Source organism: Portunus trituberculatus, chromosome 49 (assembly GCF_017591435.1).
Source record: "Portunus trituberculatus isolate SZX2019 chromosome 49, ASM1759143v1, whole genome shotgun sequence".
NCBI lineage: Eukaryota > Metazoa > Arthropoda > Malacostraca > Decapoda > Portunidae > Portunus > Portunus trituberculatus.
In genome coordinates this window covers 8,487,311-8,507,087 of record NC_059303.1, presented here as the reverse complement: position 1 = coordinate 8,507,087, position 19,777 = coordinate 8,487,311, and the positions used below count along the sequence as shown (strand labels likewise).

General features: G+C 43.5%; 1 protein-coding gene across 5 annotated transcripts in view; it reads left to right on the top strand.

The window, feature by feature from the left end:
- Positions 1-19,777, top strand: part of LOC123499423 — a 124,642-nt gene that overhangs the window by 75,155 nt on the left and 29,710 nt on the right. For all 5 annotated transcript variants that reach the window (XR_006672980.1, XR_006672981.1, XM_045247421.1 and 2 more), the window contains exon 3: positions 4,084-4,129. Coding sequence is in view for 3 of the 5 variants with exons in the window: in XM_045247421.1 (XP_045103356.1) it covers positions 4,084-4,129 (46 nt within the window). In the remaining 2 variants the exon portion in view is untranslated. The remainder of the gene's footprint in view (positions 1-4,083; positions 4,130-19,777) is intronic.

Genomic DNA, 19,777 nt, shown 5'->3' with positions numbered 1-19,777 from the left:
GTAGTTATGTAGTTAGAAAATTTTGGAGGTTAACAGAGAGAATGTTATTTTTAAGGAGGTGGAGAAGAAGTGATGGGGAAACTTTGTGTGTTTATTGCCTGTCCATCGAAGGTGCGTTGATGCTGACACCCGTGGGATCGCGGCACCTCTACGGCGTCACCACCATTGAGCACCGTTCTCGTGCTCCGTGCGGTGACTCTTAGAGGATGACGCAGCCCTGCCAGATGTGGCACTCTTTGCACCTGTGCCTTATGGAACACTACGATCGCCGCCACGTCTCTGCGGTGTTCCAGTGAATCAAGGGGACGCTCAGGCTCTGGGTGAGGTGGTAGTGCAGCATCTACTAGCCGTATGGCGCGGCGTTGGATGCTGTCCAGTCTCCTTCTGTGTGTGGCGGCACAGGACATCCAGGAGAGAGCTGCGTATTCAAGGTGGGGCCGCACCTGTGCCTTGTACAGCAGCAGTCTCCCCTTCCTGTCGAGGAAACTGGCGATCCTTCTGAGAGCGGAGATCCTGTGAGAGGCTTTCTTGGCAATGGTTTTGACATGCCTGTCAAACCTCAGCCCTCGATCCACCTCCACTCCAAGTATCTTGACGTCATCTTGGAGTGGGAGAGCAGCAACGCCAAAGACAACTTTCCTGCCATTGCTGCCATGGCGGCTGGGGACCGAGAGACAACCATTGCTTGTGTCTTCTCCGGCGCGAATGTCACTTGCCAGCGAGCACCCCACTCCTTTATCACTCGTAGCTGCTGATTGATGGCCTCAGCAGCCCGCCCACTGTCCTGGCGTGGATAGGTATAGGAGAGGGTGCAGTCATCAGCATAGGCCATGACTCCTGGCAGTAGCTGGAGAAGATCATCCACGTAGATATTCCACAGGAGTGGGCCAAGAATTGAACCCTGTGGCACTGATGCCTCCACAGGCAGGGACTCAGATGTTTGCCCGTTGACAACCACCTTGAGGCTTCTGTCCTGCAGGTAATTTCCCAAGAGTCGTAGCAAGCCACCCTGGATGCCTTTAGCACGAAGCTTTTCTAGTAATCCGTTGTGCCATACTTTATCAAAAGCTCCTGCTATGTCCAAAGCAACCACTATAGTGTCCTTGCCGTCGTCGAGGGCGTCCTGCCAATGCCTGGTGAGAAGCATCTCTCTCTCTCTCTCTCTCTCTCTCTCTCTCTCTCTCTCTCTCTCTCTCTCTCTCTCTCTCTCTCTCTCTCTCTCTCTCTCTCTCTCTCTCTCTCTCTCTCTCTCTCTCTCTCTCTCTCTCTCTCTCTCTCTCTCTCTCTCTCTCTCTCTCTCTCTCTCTCTCTCTCTCTCTCTCTCTCTCTCTCTCTCTCTCTCTCTCTCTCTCTCTCTCTCTCTCTCTCTCTCTCTCTCTCTCTCTCTCTCTCTCTCTCTCTCTCTCTCTCTCTCTCTCTCTCTCTCTCTCTCTCTCTCTCTCTCTCTCTCTCTCTCTCTCTCTCTCTCTCTCTCTCTCTCTCTCTCTCTCTCTCTCTCTCTCTCTCTCTCTCTCTCTCTCTCTCTCTCTCTCTCTCTCTCTCTCTCTCTCTCTCTCTCTCTCTCTCTCTCTCTCTCTCTCTCTCTCTCTCTCTCTCTCTCTCTCTCTCTCTCTCTCTCTCTCTCTCTCTCTCTCTCTCTCTCTCTCTCTCTCTCTCTCTCTCTCTCTCTCTCTCTCTCTCTCTCTCTCTCTCTCTCTCTCTCTCTCTCTCTCTCTCTCTCGTGGGTTAAATAGTGCAACTCAAATGGCCTCTTAAGGGTTAACAGATCTGGTCGTTTTAGTTCTTCCTTTGTGTTTCTTATTTCTCTGAGTTTGTGGAGAAACCTTCGCCTTTAATCTTACACATCTCTCACTTTTCCTTTCAGTTTAAATAGTGTTCATCAGTTTTCACTTCCTTTCGTTTTTCTTCGTTACTGTTCTATCTTTATACTTCCTTTTGTATTTTCAGTTTAAAAAAAAACCTTCACCTCTACTCGCCTATGTCTCTTAATCTATGTAGACTAAATTATAATGGTTACCGAAGAAATAAATAGTAAAAGTCAACAGTGCTCGTAGTCCTTTCGTTCTGTTTGAGTTGGCTGAGGCAAAACAGTGACAGGTGAAGACAGTAAGCGCAAGAAAAAGCGTTGTGTGAAGGTAAGGAACCATTTCGCACTGGGTCAGAGTGTAAGACAGTGTGTGTGGCGTGCTTAAGGCGGCGGCTGAGGACTGAGGAGTGCCATTAGTGAGGGTTTAAGGGAGAGAGAGAGAGAGTGATGTGGGGAAGGTCGGCTGCCGTGCGTGAGGAAGCAGACAACCGCATCTCTATCATCCCGGGAACTCGAGCGTGGAGTCTCAGAACTGACGCGAGGCCGACGGAAGGAAGTGAGGCGGATGAGAGTGAGGAGAGCAAGAGAAAGCCAACGATGCCTGGAGGATGCTGGTGCTGATGCTGTTGCTGATGCTGATGCTGATGCTGATGTTGATGTTGATGCTGATGCTGATGTTGATGATGATGATGATGATGCTGATGCTGATGCTGATGCTGATACAGACAAAGCAACACGTGTGCCTCATAACCTATGCTTGGTAACGGAACATTCGCACGCCTTAGTGAAAACTCCGCCCTGTGTAGCGTGGCCTGGCTGGACTGGAGGGATCACGTGACATAAACTTCAGGAATTTTTGACAAGAATGCAAAATCAGTTGGGATGCATAGTCTTCATTTGACCCTTCACTCCACGCGTATTTCCGAAATGTTGTATTTAATGTACTACTTGAAAAGGTTATCACACATGTACTCAGCAACAATTCTACCATATTATTGAAATCACACTAGTATTTTCATCTAAGAGACAAATTAGGATAGGTTTAAGTTGATTCAGTTCTTTAATCTCTCTGTTAATTCATTCAATGTACAGAGCGTGACTAAAGAAACATTATAATCTGACCGTGAAGTATATTGTCACTATCCATAAATCAACCTCTTCAGTACCGAGACACATTTTTACCATGATTTTGGGGTATGATTAGACGATTTTATTTGCATTAGAAAGGGTCTATATAGATAAAAAAAATAATAATAATGGGCAGAGTCTTTACTATTTTAATCCCACATATAAGTTTCTAAAGCTGTATAAAATCGCTAAATAGTAATCAAAATAAATATGAAAACAGGGCATGGTACTGAAGGGATTAAATGAGTGACGAAAGATATCCGCGTCAAATCTTTGTAACGCATTTGAGGGAGAAGCACAGATGACCAGCCCTTGAACCCCGGACATGAAACCCCCGCACTTAACGCAACACCCGCAGTGAGAGAACCGTTCAACTTGTCACCACTACTGCGACTCATCCTCCACGGCCCGGCACGTCCTGCAGGAACCACGGCTGGCTGCAGGAGGCGAGGATGAAGAGGATCAGAGAGGACAACGAAAGTGAGAGTCCTTTAGGAAATATAGACGGAAAACATGACTGCATTATGGTGAAAATAGTTAAGTCATGTTGGCAATGGTGGTGATGGTGGCGATGGTGGTAATGGTGACGGTGGAGAGGGAGAGGGAGAGGGAGAGGGAGAAGGAGAGAGGTCGTGGATGAGAGGTCGCGAAAACGGGAGAATTGCGAATCAAGCCGTGATGAGCAGCCACCGTGAACCTCCCTCCTCCCAACACTGCTTTGTTAAGGTGAGGGAGGGTACCGTTAGTGTGTGTGTGTTTGTGTGTGTGTGTAAGTGTGTGTATGTCTATCTCTCTCACATGCACACACACAGTAAAGACAAATGAACAGCACTTAATTTTCCAACATATTTTACGCCCTCCAAAATTTTCCTTTCACATTCTTTTCACTCTTTTTTTTATTTCTCTACGTTATTTTCCGCATTTTTTTATTATCATTTTGCTGTTTTCTTCTATTCAGTGACAGTGATAAACTCTCCACATAACTCTACAATGGCCGCGTCCGGGAGGGAATACCTGCATAGTGTCACCTTCATTTTAATAAGTTCCCGTGAATCCGCTTCCCTGTATAGTCTTCAGTCACCGTTGAGCTATGTGGTGTGTCTAATGGTTCTAATAGTTCTAATGGTTCTTTTTTGTTCTCTCCACAGGCTGTCCTCGCCGCCATTGCCAATGCTCAATTAATACAACGACCGAGTAAGTATTATGCTTGTCTCATGTTTATTCTTTTCTCGCTCCATTTTTTTTTCTTCATGTTTTTCTCTTTTCATTTATCTTTCATTCTCTCATTTCTTTGTCACCATTTTCACTTTTCTATTGTCTTCCTTTTGCTTGTCTCATGTTCATCCCTTCCTCTTTTCCCTTCTTTTCTTTATGTTCTCTTCTTTTCCTTTATTTCTCTCTCATCCTCCCATCTCCTCCATCATCTTCACTTTCTTTATTGTCTTTCCTCATCTTCCTTTTGCTTGTCTCATGTTCATTCTTTCCTCGTTCCCTTCTTTTTTTTCATATTCGCCTCTTTTTCGTTATTTTTCTCTCATCCTCCTATCTCTTTGTCCCCATCTTCACTTTCTTTATTGTCTTTCCTCTAATCTTTCCTCATCTTCCCTTTTTTCTCCTCTTCCTTCGTTCATTCTCTTTCACATCGCTTTCTTCTTTATTCACTTTCTCTTCTTTTTTATGCCTTTTCCTTTCTTCTTTTTGTTCCTTTCTTCCCCTTTCTCAGTCACTCTTCCTTTTTGTAATTCTCACCTTTGTTCTTTGTTGTTTTGTTTATTCCATGTTTTGTCTGATTCTCCCATTTACTCCTGTGTCTTTGTTCCCTCCATCATTATTTTTAATCGTGTTGTTGTTAGTCTTCCCTTTTCTTGTTTTTATTCTTCTTTGGTTTGTATTTTTCACCTGGTCTAAACTGTAAGCTTTTTATTTTTTTTCCTTTTCTTTTCTTTTCTTCCTGTGTGTATGGAGGTGGGAATCCTTTTTTTTTTTTTTTTTTTTTTCTATTGCTTCTTTGGTTTCGTTGATTTAATTCTCCTTCTGCGTTTAAATTTTTATACTTCTTTCGCAGACGTAGACATGATTTGTATTTTTCGAATGGTGCGTAACAGTACTACTACACATTACATTTCTCATCGTGATACATTCATTCACACACTCACTAAATCAACCAAACAAATGGCTCACACAATCATTCCATCAATCATCCAATCACTCCTAATAAATCTACTCCCTCCTTCCCTCCATCTAACTCCTTAACTCCCGCCCTCACACCCTCATTTACTCATCAGCCCTCCAAGGCACTGTATTTACTTATCGTCTAGCACACACTCACATGCTCATCAGCCCACTTGTGTCCACTCACCGTGACTGACTCGAGTAAACGCTGCATCTCCTGTTTGTACCTTTTGGCTGAGCACGACGAGTCACTGGCCGGGCGAAAGGCGAGTGTTGTAGAAGGAAGAGCAGGATGTTAGTAGAAAGAAAGCAGGAAGAAGTGTTAGCTGAGGGAAAAAGGAAGCGGGGAAAAGGAAGAGGAAGAGTGTTGATTAAAGGAAGGAGGATGTATTTTGATTGAGGGAAGGAGAGGCTGTGTTGGGTGAAGGAAAGAGAAGGAAGAGGGAAGAGGAAGAGGAAAAGTGTTGATTGAAGGTAGGGGTAGTGCGCTTGTTGGTTGAGTTAAGGGAGAAAGGCAAGTATTTGCTGAGGGAAGGGGAAGGAAGGGGAAGAGTAGTGACTGAAGGAAGGAGTATGTTGACTGAGGGAAGGGGAGACTGTCTTGGTTGAAGGAAATGGGAAGAAAGGGGAAGTATTGGTTAAGGGAAGGGGAAAAAAGGTTGAAGTTTTAGTTAAAGAAAGGGGAAGATATTGATTAAAGGAAGGAATATGTTGACTGAGGGAAGAGGGAACTGTGTGGGTTGAAAGAAAGAGAAGAGAGGTTGAGGGAAGAAGAAATAAGGGGAAGTTTTAGTTAAAGGAAGGGGAAGAGTGCAGACTGAAGAAGGAGGATGTTGATAGCACTGTCTTCAATCTATCTCTAGTTCGTGGGAATGTGAAGAAGTTGACAAGAAATGGTAGGAATGTGTGTTTTTGGAATGAGTTTTGGTGAGTGTGAGTGTATTTTGGTTTCCTTCTCTCTCTCTCTCTCTCTCTCTCTCTCTCTCTCTCTCTTATTGCTCTTCTTTCTTATTTATTTTTGTTAGCTATTTATATTCTTTGTTTTCTTTTTTTTACATTATTATTTTTTCAGTTGTCTTTATCTTTTCATTCTTTCCATTTTCTTTTCTTTTTCTTTTCTTTTTTTTTTTTTTTTTGTAATCGGCTTTGTCTTCCTTCTGGTGCTTTTTTCTTTCTTGTGTTATCTCCTTCATCCTCCTCCTCCTCCTCCTCCTCCTCCTCCTCTCCTCTCCTCTCTCTCCTCTCTCTCTCCTCCTCCTCCTCTCTCTCCTCTCCTCTCCTCTCTCTCTCTCTCTCTCTCTCTCTCTCTCTCTCTCTCTCTCTCTCTCTCTCTCTCTCTCTCTCTCTCTCTCTCTCTCTCTCTCTCTCTCTCTCTCTCTCTCTCTCTCATGTATATTTCTTTTTGTTGTTTATTTGACATGCTCACACCAAGAAAATTTCACTTCTTTTTTTTTCCTTCGTAGAGAAAATACTAACTTCCCCGACAGCTTTTTGCAGCAGTGGTCAAGAGGAAAACTTGTTGGGGGTGGATAGTAGTGGTAGTAGTAGTAGTAGTAGTAGTAGTAGTAGTAGTAGTAGTAGTAGTAGTAGTTGTTGTTGTTGTTATTGTTGTTGTTGTTGTTGTTGTTGTTGTTGTTGTTGTTGTTGTTATCATCATATATATATATTCACGTTCTTCTTCCTTCCTAGCTTTTTCTTTTCTTCTTTCTTTCTTCTTTTTTTTTTTTTCTTGTTTTTTTTTCTTTTTCTTATTTATCTTTTCTTCGTCTTGTTCTTGTTCTTGTTCTTGTTGTTGTTGTTGTTGTTGTTGTTGTTGTTGTTGTTGTTGTTGTTGTTGTTGTTGTTGTTGTTCTTCTTCTTCTTCTTCTTCTTCTTCAACTTTTTTTTTCCTTCTTCATCTTCTTCTACTTCTTTCTCATCTTTCTTTTCTTCCATTAAAATTACTATTATTACATTTCTATCATCATCATCATCGTCACCACCACCACCACCACCACCACCACCACTACCAATGCATACACGAGCACAGGTGTTGTTGAGTGAGAGTGGCTTGGCTAATGTTGCGTCAGGTATTGGCTGGATAGGAGGTGAGAGTGGCGATACTGGTGGTGGTGGTGGTGGTGGTGGCGGCGGTGGTAGTAGTGGTGGTGGTGGTGGTGGCTCCAGCTATCGGGAAGGTGAGTCAACTTAACCCGCAAACACACACACGTGCATGCTTATCTCGTTCCTTGGATCATCTCATCTCCATTCCACCTTCTCTGGGCCTTTTTTTTTTTTTTTTTTTGTTTAAGTAAGGCCTTTTTATTTAATCGTTTCCCCCCCTTACATAAAACAAAAGGCCATCATTATTCAGAAACGCTTTGCTCGCTCACCACGACTATTTTCAAAGGCCACAAATAAAGCGGGGTTCTCAAGAGTGTTTTTCCTATTAATCCCTTCAGTACTATGACGCGTTCTCTTATTCATTCTCCTTACTATTTAATGATTTTATACAGCTTCAGAAACTTATGTGGGAATTAGAATAGTGAAGACTGTAGCCATTAATCTTTTGCCCTCCATAGACTCTTCCTAATGTCAATAAAATGGTCTAATTGTACACAAATCTCAAGGTAAAAATGCGTCCCAGTACGAAAGGGGTTAATAATGCAGGAATCTTCTTACTCTGTCAATGGAAATGTAAATAAACACTCATAAAAACCGTGGAACTTCATCTAGATACTTTTCAACGTGGTGTTTGAGAATGTGGATCAAAGGTTACTGTTTTATCTCTTTCTGGAGCGTAGAGTGGATGGAGAGGTGGATAAAGCAGCAGGTGGAGAGGTTGTGGTGGTGGTGGTGGTGGTGGAGGTGGTGGTAGTGGTGGTGGTGGTGGAGAGAGTGGATAGATGTAGAGAGAAGCAAGGAGATAGACACGTTCCAATCCTCTCCTGACCAGACGAGGAAAGTGGAGAAAGCGAACCTCCACTTGTGCCTTCCATCACCGCCTCCACCCACCACCACCACCTTGACCCACACCGCCGCCGCAGCCACCACCACCATCACCACCACCACCACCATCACCACCACCACCACCACCACCATCTTTTGTCTGTCTACTAGTGTTCTTCATATCACTATTTATATTTTTCATTTTTTCTTTGTGGATTAACATTTTTGCCACTTGTTTATTGTTTTGTCCCCTTCCAGTCTTAGTTTCCAGTCTCTATTACAGTATTCTTGCCATTCATCTCTGGGTTCTCCATAAGATCTCTACTTTCCATCACTATTGTAGCTGTCATTGGTGTTATTTATCTCACAATGCTTCCTGTTCCTTATCTGTCACCCAGTCTGTCTCATTTGCCACTCCCTGTCCATTATTTTCTTGTTCATTTTTTCCAATTTGTCTTTTTTTCAATTTTTAGTCTTTTTTTTTCATTTCACAATCTCAGCTCCTTCCTTCACATCAGCATTCTTTCTTACCATTCATGTTTTGTTGTTGTTGTTTTAATCATCTTTTAAATTCAATGTCAGTTTCCCAGTTTAGCTTTTTTTCATTTATTTAGTCTTTCTTTTCATTTCACAATCTCAGCTCGCTTCCTTCACATCAGCATTCTTTCTTACCATTCATGTTTTGTTGTTGTTGTCTTCCTCATCTTTTAAACTCTCAATGTCACAGTTAGGAAAAAATGGGTATTCTTCCCTTTGTCTTGTCCATTTTTTATCTGTGTTATTTTTTTTGCTTGCATTTCTCAGTCTCACCTCACTTTCCTCACATCAGCATTCCATCCCACCATTCATTTATTTTTACTGTAGTTCTTTACCTCATCTTTCAAACTCTCAATGGAAAATAAGAAAAGAAAAACAGGGATTCTCTCCTTTGTGTCTTCAAGAAATAGTCCGGCATTCATTATACAAATTACTGAAGACCATAAAGAACAGCAAACAGCAACAGAGAGTCACGTTCTGCTTGGTCACACTACACCACACAAACCACTATAGCCTGTCTACTCTAAAATGGCTCCTGGATTTAAAACATATCATAGTTTATTGATAACGTAATTGATTTGATATGATTAATACTTGTTTTCTATTGATCAACGCTCTTATTACAAGGATATCTCACTGTTTTCCTCAAGATCTGACAACCACGCATTCCCTGGGTCACCATTCAAACCGAGACCCAAGAGCCACTTTAGAGTAGACGGACTATAGTAGAAGAGATAGGAAAGCACGGAGGAAGGCTGGAAATAGAACTGAAAGCATTTACGTAAGAATTTCAAAAGCGTGATTGCCTAGCGGGGAGCACCAAGAAAGAATGAGTGACAGTGAACTGGTACGATTTAGATCTCCACCTTCCTGGGGCGACGAATTACTTGCTTGTTGTGGTCAGTCAGGGAGAGAGTTGTGAAATACACCGCCACTTACCCTGCACCGCTTCCACCACTTCCCCTCCACCACTTCCCCTATCACCGCCACCACCACCAGCGCTCCACTATGTTCCCTATCACCACCACCACAGCTACTACATCCACGTCTCCTATCACCACCACCACCACCACCACCACCACCACCACCATCGCAGACACGCTCTTTTTCTATTGTAAGAGAGGAGGACTGGTCAAGGGCAACAAAAATATAAAGAAAAACAGGACCACTCAGTCGCCAGTCTTCTTACAGAGCCGACAGAATTAGCCAAAAGGACAGGGATAAATGTCTTGAAATTAGATGTCTTTCAGATGAATTAGGAGATAAATTCAAAGACCAAAAGTCACACCAGCACTTCACCACTACAGCACACAACTTCATCACACAAGAACAGAGCCATTAAACTCCCACCAGAGAAAGATAAATGGGTTAAGAAGTAAACGCTGCCTTTCTCCCTCTCTTCCTCCCTCCCTTCCTCCCTTCATGCATCAACACAGGAACTAAGACCAAACGAAAGAAAAATAAAGATAAATCATGCTCCCTTTCCCTTTCCCTCTCACGCACCAACACCACCCATCACCCCATCACCGTCATGCAGGCCGCCCATCAGCTCAGCCCCATCATGCATTGCGGCCTCACTGCTCGCACTCGAGGAGGAACGAACGCAGAACAGTAATCTTTTAGTAATCATGATCTTGACGCGAGGACAGCTGAGAATTCCACAACGATGAATGACAACGAAAATATAATAGGTTTTAGGAAGTCTTGAGCATTTGTAGTCGTAAGGAGTGGACAATTAGGGAAATATATATACTTATCTTTACCCAAGGACAGGAATGCAAGCCACAATGATGAGAGAACAAGAAAAATATAGATAACTTGCAGAATGGATGAGTTTTTGAGGTGCAAGGAACGAACAGTTAGCCAGACACGGTGATGAGAGGTGTGTGTGTGTGTGTGTGTGAGTGTCTGTGTCCTGGTAATTGTGTGATGAGGAACTAGACAAACCAGCGAAGCGTCTACCGGAACTGTGTGTGTGTGTGTTGGTGGGAGGCGGTGAGATGGTGAAGCGGCACGGGATGAATGGTGACGTGTGGTGGTGAAACATGCAGGGTGACAGTGAAAAAGAGTGATGTAAAGTGACGACAGTGAATGATGGTGGTGATTGGTGATGGTGAAGAAGAGTAGCAGTGAAAAACGTCTCGGTGGTGAGAGTTAGGATGGGGAAACATGATGAAGGGGGCGATAAAGAACGATTTAGTATAAGGCGTAGTGGATAAGAACGGGAAAAGAATGACGGTGATGAAGAAAGTGATGGTGTAGACGGTTATAATGGTGACAGTATGTAATGGTGACAGTTTAATATGGAGAATGACAGTGACAGGCGGGTAACAAGTGACGGTGGAGTACTGTGGCCAGAAAGTGGATTGGGTACAAGTAAAAGAGATAGGTGATAGTACTGCCGTATTCTGAAACGCTTTGCCCTCTTACCATCACCACTTTCCAAAGGCTCTAGTTGAATATAGTCGTGTTTTTAAGAGTACTTTTATGGCTCTGGTGATAGATTGGCAAGATTTGTAGTTTAACACAAGGAAAAACTGTCTTAAAAGCCCTGTTAGTCGTCTCCGTGGCCTTAGAAATATATCGAGGTGAGATTAAACCATGTCTGAATACGGGCTAGCTTATAAGGGAAATGTGGATAGGATGTAGAGTGGTAACCGGTGGATGATGGCGCCTACTGATGACAGCGTCCCCTAAACAGCATCCCTTAGTCTGTGAATGCTAATGAAGGGAGAAGGAAGAGGAGAAACTGGTGATGCAGCACATTTCCCTGAGCTACTGTTTCAATATTGACAGAGTATGGCCACCACGCCCCTCCAACACCACCGCTGCCTCTGCTTCTAACCTCTCTCTCTCTCTCTCTCTCTCTCTCTCTCTCTCTCTCTCTCTCTCTCTCTCTCTCTCTCTCTCTCTCTCTCTCTCTCTCTCTTTCTTTCTTTCTTTCTTTCTTTCTCTCTCTCTCTCTCTCTCTCTCTCTCTCTCTCTCTCTCTCTCTCTCTCTCTCTCTCTCTCTCTCTCTCTCTCTCTCTCTCTCTCTCTCTCTCTCTCTCTCTCTCTCTCTCTCTCTCTCTCTCTCTCTCTCTCTCTCTCTCTCTCTCTCTCTCTCTCTCATAATCAGCAATCATTCATATTTTTTTCTCTATCTCATCTCAGACACAGCAACGACTTATTATCTCCGCTCCTCGCTTTCCTTTTCTTCCTTACTGGTGAGGAAAGTCTCGTCCTTTCGCATGACTTGCATTAACAGAAGAGAGGGAAGGGGAGGATGGGGAAGGAAGGATGGGGATGGGGAGGAGGCACGTCGGAGGTTTCACTGGCTACTCCCGATCGTAAATATTCCATCCGGCGCGCCGCGACTCTCCCTCTTTAATGGACGAGGGAAAGTTACCCTGCGGGACGCCGACGCTGCTGTGGACAGGAATGCGGAGTTTTGTGTTATGTTTTATCTGTCTTCCTGCGTATTGTTGGAACTCTGACGGTTGTATAAAGACTTTTTTTCTTTACTTTTATGCCATATTGTTCCGTATTGGTGGAACTTTGCCATTCGTTTTATCTATTTTTCATCTGCTTATGTTCCATGATGAGTTTTTGTTGGGCTTTTTGTATTGTTGTTGTTGTTGGTGGTGGTGGTGATGGTGGTGGTGGTGGTAGTGGTGTTTAAGTGCTCATGTAGTCTGAATGAAAGGCTGCGTGGATTTAGATATTCATGTAAGAGAAAATAATACATGCTTGAAAAAAAAGATGTATATAATCACACATACACGTTTGAAAAAGAATAAGTAAGGCTAAATGCTTATACTAATCCAATACATACGTACGTCTAAAAGAAGAAGGAGTCTGTACAAAGAAGGAATGGCAAGATGTGAATAGATGTGAAAAATAGGTAGATTAAAACTGTAGAAACTGCCTATGATAGTAATAGTAGAGTTACTGCGTGTGGTTGGTGGTGGTGGTGGTGGTGGTGGTGGTGGTGGTGAGAGGACTATGACTACGTAAACAACTTTCGCCAGCCAGCTGAACCAGAGAGAGGTATTTTTTTTTTCTTTTACTTTTTTTTTGTGTGTGTGGCGGCGGCACCCTCTGTAGACACACGCAAGCACAGGTGGCGGGCAGCGGTGCGTTGTGTGTGTGTGTGTGTGTGTGTGTGTGTGTGTGTGTGTGTGTGTGTGTGTGTGTGTGTGTGTGTGCTTCCATTCACTAAATTTCAATAAACTCCTGTAACATTTAAGATTCTAATAGTGTAGTAGTAGTAGTAATAGTAGTAGTAGTAGTAGTAGTAGTAGTAGTAGTAGTAGAAGTAGTAATAGTCGTAGGTGTTGTTATTGTTGCTGTTGTTGTTGTTATTGCTTTCGTGATTGTAGCAGCAGCAATAGTGTCGGTAGTAATTCTAACAATTAAGAAAAAACAAAAAAAAAAAAAAACAAAAGTAGAAAAATAAGAAAGAGTAAGCAAAGAGGAAATGAAAGAACAGAAACAGCGACGGACATACACACACAACAGCCAGGAAGAGAGAAGGAGAAAGAAGGAGAGGGAAGGATAGGAAAGGAGAGGGAAGGTGAAGGAAGGAGAATAAAAGAGAGGGAAGGAGAAGAAAGAGAGGAAAGGAGAAGGAAGGAGAAGGGAGAGAAGAAAGGAGAAGAAAGGAGAAGGAATGAGAGGGAAGGAGAAACAAAAGAAGAAAAAAGGAGAAGGAATGAGAGGGAAGGAGAGGGAAAGAGAAGGAAGTAGAAAGAAAGAGAAGGAAGAAGAAAAGTGAAGGAAGGAGAGGGAATGAGAGAAAAGGAGAATGAAGGAAGGAGAATGAGTGAAGGCAAGCTGAGGTACCCACGAGAAAGCGTATTCCGCATAGAGAGAAAATCTTACTGTCTTGTCCAACCGGCCTAACCCGCAGCCAGCTTTCCATTTCCTGCTGAGGCCTCGTTTAAGGCATGCAGGGCTGGTATACATGCGGCGTGCGGCGGTGGTGCGGGTGATGACAGGGCGGTAGGCACACAAGTAAGCAATCATAAGGTACCATAGGCCTAATTAAGCTTCACCTAAGTGGACTCTCCTGCTTCCCGCCGCTAGATGGCAGAGTTAGCACCGGAAGTCCCGTGAAAGGAGAGATCATTTCCTTCCCCGTCCGAATGTTTGACTGGCCACATCGTCCCTTTCTCTCTCTCTCTCTCTCTCTCTCTCTCTCTCTCTCTCTCTCTCTCTCTCTCTCTCTCTCTCTCTCTCTCTCTCTCTCTCTCTCTCTCTCTCTCTCTCTGCTATTGCTATCTTCCTCCAGTGCTGCAAACTCTTTCCCATTTTCTTTATTATCCCGGACCACGTGTTTTCTTCTTCACATTTTTTCTTACACAGCAGATTCATCCGTTTTCTCTTTCTATATTAAATCTCTCTCTCTCTCTCTCTCTCTCTCTCTCTCTCTCTCTCTCTCTCTCTCTCTCTCTCTCTCTCTCTCTCTCTCTCTCTCTCTCTCTCTCTCCCCATCCTCTTCCTCCTCCTTTCCCCCTTTCTCCCCCTCCCTTCTTCTCGATGTCTCCACACTCCCCCCTCCCCATCTCGTTTACGTGCCTCAATCACACAATCACACACCAGCACCTCGTCTCAAGGCACAACAACAGGAGCAGGAAACAAACCACCGTAATCTGCATCTCACTAATAGGAAGTGAAACTGTTCTTCAAATACAGTTTTTGTACAGGGATGTGATGTTTCATATTGTAAAAGCCGCTTGGTTTGTCCCGATGGAAAGCAACTGATGGAGTGTTGAGCTGATAAGCATTAACAACAATATAATAGATAAAATTATTAATGTATACAAAGATAAAAGAATGTCTGCAAAGAGATAACTAACTTTTTTTTTCTGTCAGTATTTTTAACTTATTTTTTAGTAATAAATATTTTTCACATACACAGTGAAAAGTGACTCGTGACTCGCTAATCCTATATGCACTGAATACTGAGAACATGCACTACATACCAATGATGATTAGAAAGACAACTAACTTTCTTTCGCATTGTGCCTGTAAGAAATGTACTAAAAACGCAAAAAAAAAGGTTGACTTTCACAGAATAGAAATTAAACACCAATTATCATAAACTCTTCTGGGGAATCACTGAGCGTAAAAAATGACAAATAAGAGACAAAACAACAAACTTTCTGCATTATGAAGGAACAAATATCAGAACAAAGTGGCAAAACGTTGACTTTCTGAATATAACTTGTTGTCACGGATGAAAGAAACTGAAGGAGGAAGACGCACCAACACCAGCTTCCTCCTCTTCCTCCTCCTCCTCCTCCTCCTCCTCCTCCTCCTCCTCCTCCTCCTCTCTTCCTCCTCCTCCTCCTCTTCCTCCTCCTCTTCCTCCTCCTCTGCCGGCACGCACGCGCTTTGCCAGATCAACGTCCGGCGAAGCAGCGTTGCGTGAATACTTTTTTTTTCTTTTAAGAGTACTGACGCATGGCTTCCCTTTCCCCGCCTCTTTCTCTCTCTCTCTCTCTCTCTCTCTCTCTCTCTCTCTCTCTCTCTCTCTCTCTCTCTCTCTCTCTCTCTCTCTCTCTCTCTCTCTCTCTCTCTCTCTCTCTCTCTCTCTCTCTCTCACCTGCCCATCAGTACTGTAGTTACCTGTTGCCTCATTACACCTGTGGTAATTACCTGCGGCGCGGCGTCATTAGCATGGGCTCCGCGTGAGGGAGTGAATGGCGGGGTGTTGAGGGCCCGTCATCATCACCACCACCAGGAGCTGAGGTGTGTTGACTCGGTCGTGACTCCTGTGGGTGTGGTGGTGGTGGTGGTGGTGATGGTGGTGATGGTGGTGGTGTGAGATTCATGTCGTTAAATGTTTTAGTGTATTATCTTCAATATTTTCTCTGTTAGGAACTGGAATTTAATTGGGTCTTTCTCACGGTTTGTAATGGCATCGTTTTCTACTTTTTCTTCTTCTTCTTCTTCTTCTTCTTCTTCTTCTTCTTCTTCTTCTTCTTCTTCTTCTTCTTCTTCTTCTTCTTAATACACTTTTCTATCACGTCTCTTAAGGTTCTGTTGAGTGACCTTTCTGTCTTGCTTTCTTTCTTTTCTCCTCTTCCTCTCGCTTATCAGGTATTCTAATCTTGCTTCGTTTCACAGTTTCATTTCCCTGTCATTCACCCGCATTTTTTTTTTTCTCTCTCTGTCTCTTTCTCCCATCCAATTTATTATTGTTACGGTTTTCTCTTCCTCTTATTCACGGTAAGTTTCATATTTTCATGTCTACCACCCTTTCCTCCTCTTCCTCCTCTTCCATTTTCTCCACCCCCTCCTCCTTCTCCTTTTCCTTCTCCTTCTCCTTCTCCTCCTTGTCCTTCTCCTTCTCCTTCTCTTTCTCTTTCTCCTTCTCCTTCTCTTCCTCCTCCTGATTTAGACGAATTACATCATAAAACCCCACATGGCGAAACATTAAGAGCTTCCTACACTCCTCCTCCTCCTCCTCCTCCTCCTCCTCCTCCTCCTCCTCCTCCTCCTCCTCCTCCTCCTCCTCCTCCTCCTCCTCCTCCTCCTCCTCCTCCTCCTCCTCCTCCTCCTCCTCCTGTTTCCTCATTGGCTTTCGTTAGACGCTTACGTAAAGTTGACTCTCCCTTCCTGTCTCTTTTCATGACGTACAGTATTTTTCCTCCCCTCATTCTTCTCGTGCATAGTCACCCATACACTGCCTCTCCCCTTCCCAGACTGCAATGCTCTCACTCACTCTCTCACTCATTCTCAGTCGGCAGGTAAAGGTGGTGGGTTCCCTCTTTTAATCACTCTCCTTCCCGTACATGGAGTGAGGCAACGCAACGGGTGAAAGTGAGAAAGTGAGAGGGAGGGAGGGAGGGAAGGAAACAGACGCGGCGACACGGCCTCCCCTAGTGGGACTCCTACTATTTGGTATTCTTGTCACGTGATCTGTGTGCATTTTTGTGTTCGTGGTGTACGCTTTCTGGCTCGTGGTTTTTAATGCTTGTTTTGTAGCTGCGTTTTAATGGGGTGTTTCCTATTCAGAAACTTATGTGGGGATTGAAATAGTGAAAACTCTCGCCATTAATCTTCTGACATCCATAGACCCTTCCTAATGCAAATAAAATCGTCTAATCATACACAAAAATCAAGGGAAAAATGTGTCACAGTATTGATGGGGTTAAGGTCCTTACTGTTGGATTTTGTTGAGGAACGGGGCGGGAAAAAATCGAAAACCTATTGTGTTTTGTAAGATTCTGGTTGATTCAGTGCTCCGTTAGGTGAAGGAAAGCAGGACAGACAGAGAGAGAGTTGCATGAGGAGATGAGATTAGATGTTTGAAGCAGGTGAACAGTGGAAGAGAGAAGAGAGAGAGAGAGAGAGAGAGAGAGAGAGAGAGAGAGAGAGAGAGAGAGAGGAGGTTTTGGATGAGGGTTAATTTGAGTGACTGTTGAATGTTTTTTGGAGAAGGTTGTGAGGCCTTTGTCATGCAGTGGGGTCATGGAGGATGTAAAGGAGGAGATAACGAAACAAAAATACGTGTTCGGTTTCTGATATATAGTAACTTAAGCTAACCAGTCAATCAGCAACAGTCTCTAGCCACCAGTTACCAGTTCTCAAGGTCTGTGTCTCATGAACCCCGCCCTTAGCACCAGCACTCCCTAAATACCAGTAAACCTCCAGCCTTCAGACCCCAACGTAAACACAGCGTTCCTATTGAGTCTTCATAACCCTCCCATTACCAGCGGCCCCTCCTCTCCTACTAGCGTGGAGGGGAAGGCGTGGGTGCCAGTGAGAGGGAAAGTTGTCACGGCCGAGCTCGCTGTGAAGCCACGAGGGTCAGCAGCCGCCCCCTCACTCCCACACTCCGCTTCCCACGCGCCTCGCTCCTCCCGTCCAGCTCTCTGTGTGTTGTTCTGCCGCGCCGCCCACCACCACGGCACCACTCACTGCCTGGCTCGGTGCACGCCCGTCGCCCAGCACACAGGCTTGTACGGGAATAGAGTGCCAAGAGTTGCAAAATGTGTGACTGGAAATAGATTGTTTACCGTTAGTTCATGATCATAATAGGGTTGATTGTGTTGTTTTGGGTGTATGCATGTTTACCTCCATGCATGCATATATACGAGGGAAAAGGAGAGAGGAGTATACAGAATTCTCTTTTGTTTTATATTTCGAAATAGACGAATAGATCAATAAAATGTGTTAGCAGAGGAAGAGACGTGTATGTGTTTTGTGTGTGTCCGAACAATATCCACAAGTTGACAGAGAATAACATCATTTGTTACTTAAGGAAAAAAAAAAAAGAAGCATTATAACTCTTTTCCCGTAAAATATAGATAGATACACACACACACACACACACACACACACACACACACACACACAACACAGGTATACAAAGCCTTAATATCAACCGTGTATGTGGGACGCCGGAGGTAGAGATGCAGAAATAAGTGGCCTTTTGATCTTAACTAGCAAGCGTAACAAGACTCCCGCAGTGAAAGCATCCTACGGCGCCACTAGCATCCCGGCACCCATCACCAATTGTGCACCACCACCACCACCACCGGAAAGAAACCATGACTCACAACACACACACACACACACACACACTAGTCCGATCACTTTCTCACTCTTCTCCCCTCTTCGTAGCACTGTCTAAACTCTTTTTTGAGGTCAACGAAAGTAAAGACACTAAACTCTGGATTTTGTTGGATATCTGCCCGGAATCAAGGTTTTAATGGTAGAGGTTATGCATTCAGCCAAGGATTGATGTTGGTGAGAGATATAGTGATTGATTGCTTGATTCATAGTAGTAGTAGTAGTAGTAGTAGTAGTAGTAGTAGTAGTAGTAGTAGCAGCAGCAGCAGCAGCAGTAGTAGTAGTAGTAGTAGTAGTAGTAGTAGTAGTAGTAGTAGTAGTAGCAGTAGTAGTAGTAGTAGTAGCAATAGTAGTAGTAGTTGAAGTAATATTGTTTTTGTTGTTGTTGTACCTATTGTTGGTGTTGTTCTTGTTTTTTGCACCAATGATAATAATAGCAGTAGAAATAGTACTAGTCGTAGTAACTATAGATGTTGCATTTTTATGAGGACCCCCCAAAAAAAAAACTGAAAATTCTCGGCAAAAAAAATATTTTAAAAGAGGATATACTAATGGGTCACTTAAGATGACAACAATAGTGTGTCTTTATCTGTTTATCTGTCCACAAAACGCTTCAATAAAACGCTTAACGGAGCTCAATGTCTTAGTTAGTTTAGATTTCAAGGCTAAGAGAGAGAGAGAGAGAGAGAGAGCAGTTACAACATGCGGTCATTTTGGTAACTTGGTGGAGCAGTTTAAAAGAAAATGAAAGTTATAATAAAAAAAATAATGATAAACCGTTCTTATACTTTTCTCTCCTCGCGTAGGCTGCTGAGCTCAACTTTCTATTAATCCCTTCAATACTGGAACACATTTTTACCTTGAGATTTGTGTACGATTAGACCATTTTGTTGACATTAGCAAGGGTCTATGGAGGTTAAAAGATTAATGACCAGAGTCTTCACTATACTAATCCCCCACATGAGTTTCTGAAGCTGTATAAAATCAAGAAAGAGTAAATAGAATGAATACGGAAGCGCGACATGGTACTGAAGGATTTAAAAGGAGAAAAGGAGTTTGCTCACCTCATTGTAAAATATAAGTTAGTTCACGTAATTGCATAGAAAAAGAATTGTGCACTACATTATTTCGAAAAAAAAAAAAAAACATACTTAGTTCAATGCATAAAGAAAAAAATGGAACGAAAAAATAAGCTTACCATATCACAAAGAGAGAGAGAGAGAGAGAGAGAGAGAGAGAGAAACACCGCCCACACCACAACAGAAAACAGGTAGATCTTGTATAACTTGCCTCCTCCTCCTCCTCCTCCTCCTCCTCCTCCTCCTCCTCCTCCTCCTCCTCCTCCTCCTCCCTCCTCCTCCTCCTCCTCCTCCTCCTCCTCCTCCTCCTCCTGCTACTCGAGACAGCGAAGGAAACAAAAGCGAATCACAGTTAATGCCTCTAATGGCTATCTGCAGCACCTTCACGGCCGGGGAGACGTGAAAATCTTCAACATAAACTAGTGATGCGGGGAAGGAAGGCCGTCAAGACAATGGAGTGAGTTTGTTTTCTTGATGGAGAGTGTTTTTACCTCTCGAGATTGAAATGGGAGGACTGCTTTATTCTTCTTTCATTTCTTTTTTTTTTTTTTTTTTCATTTCC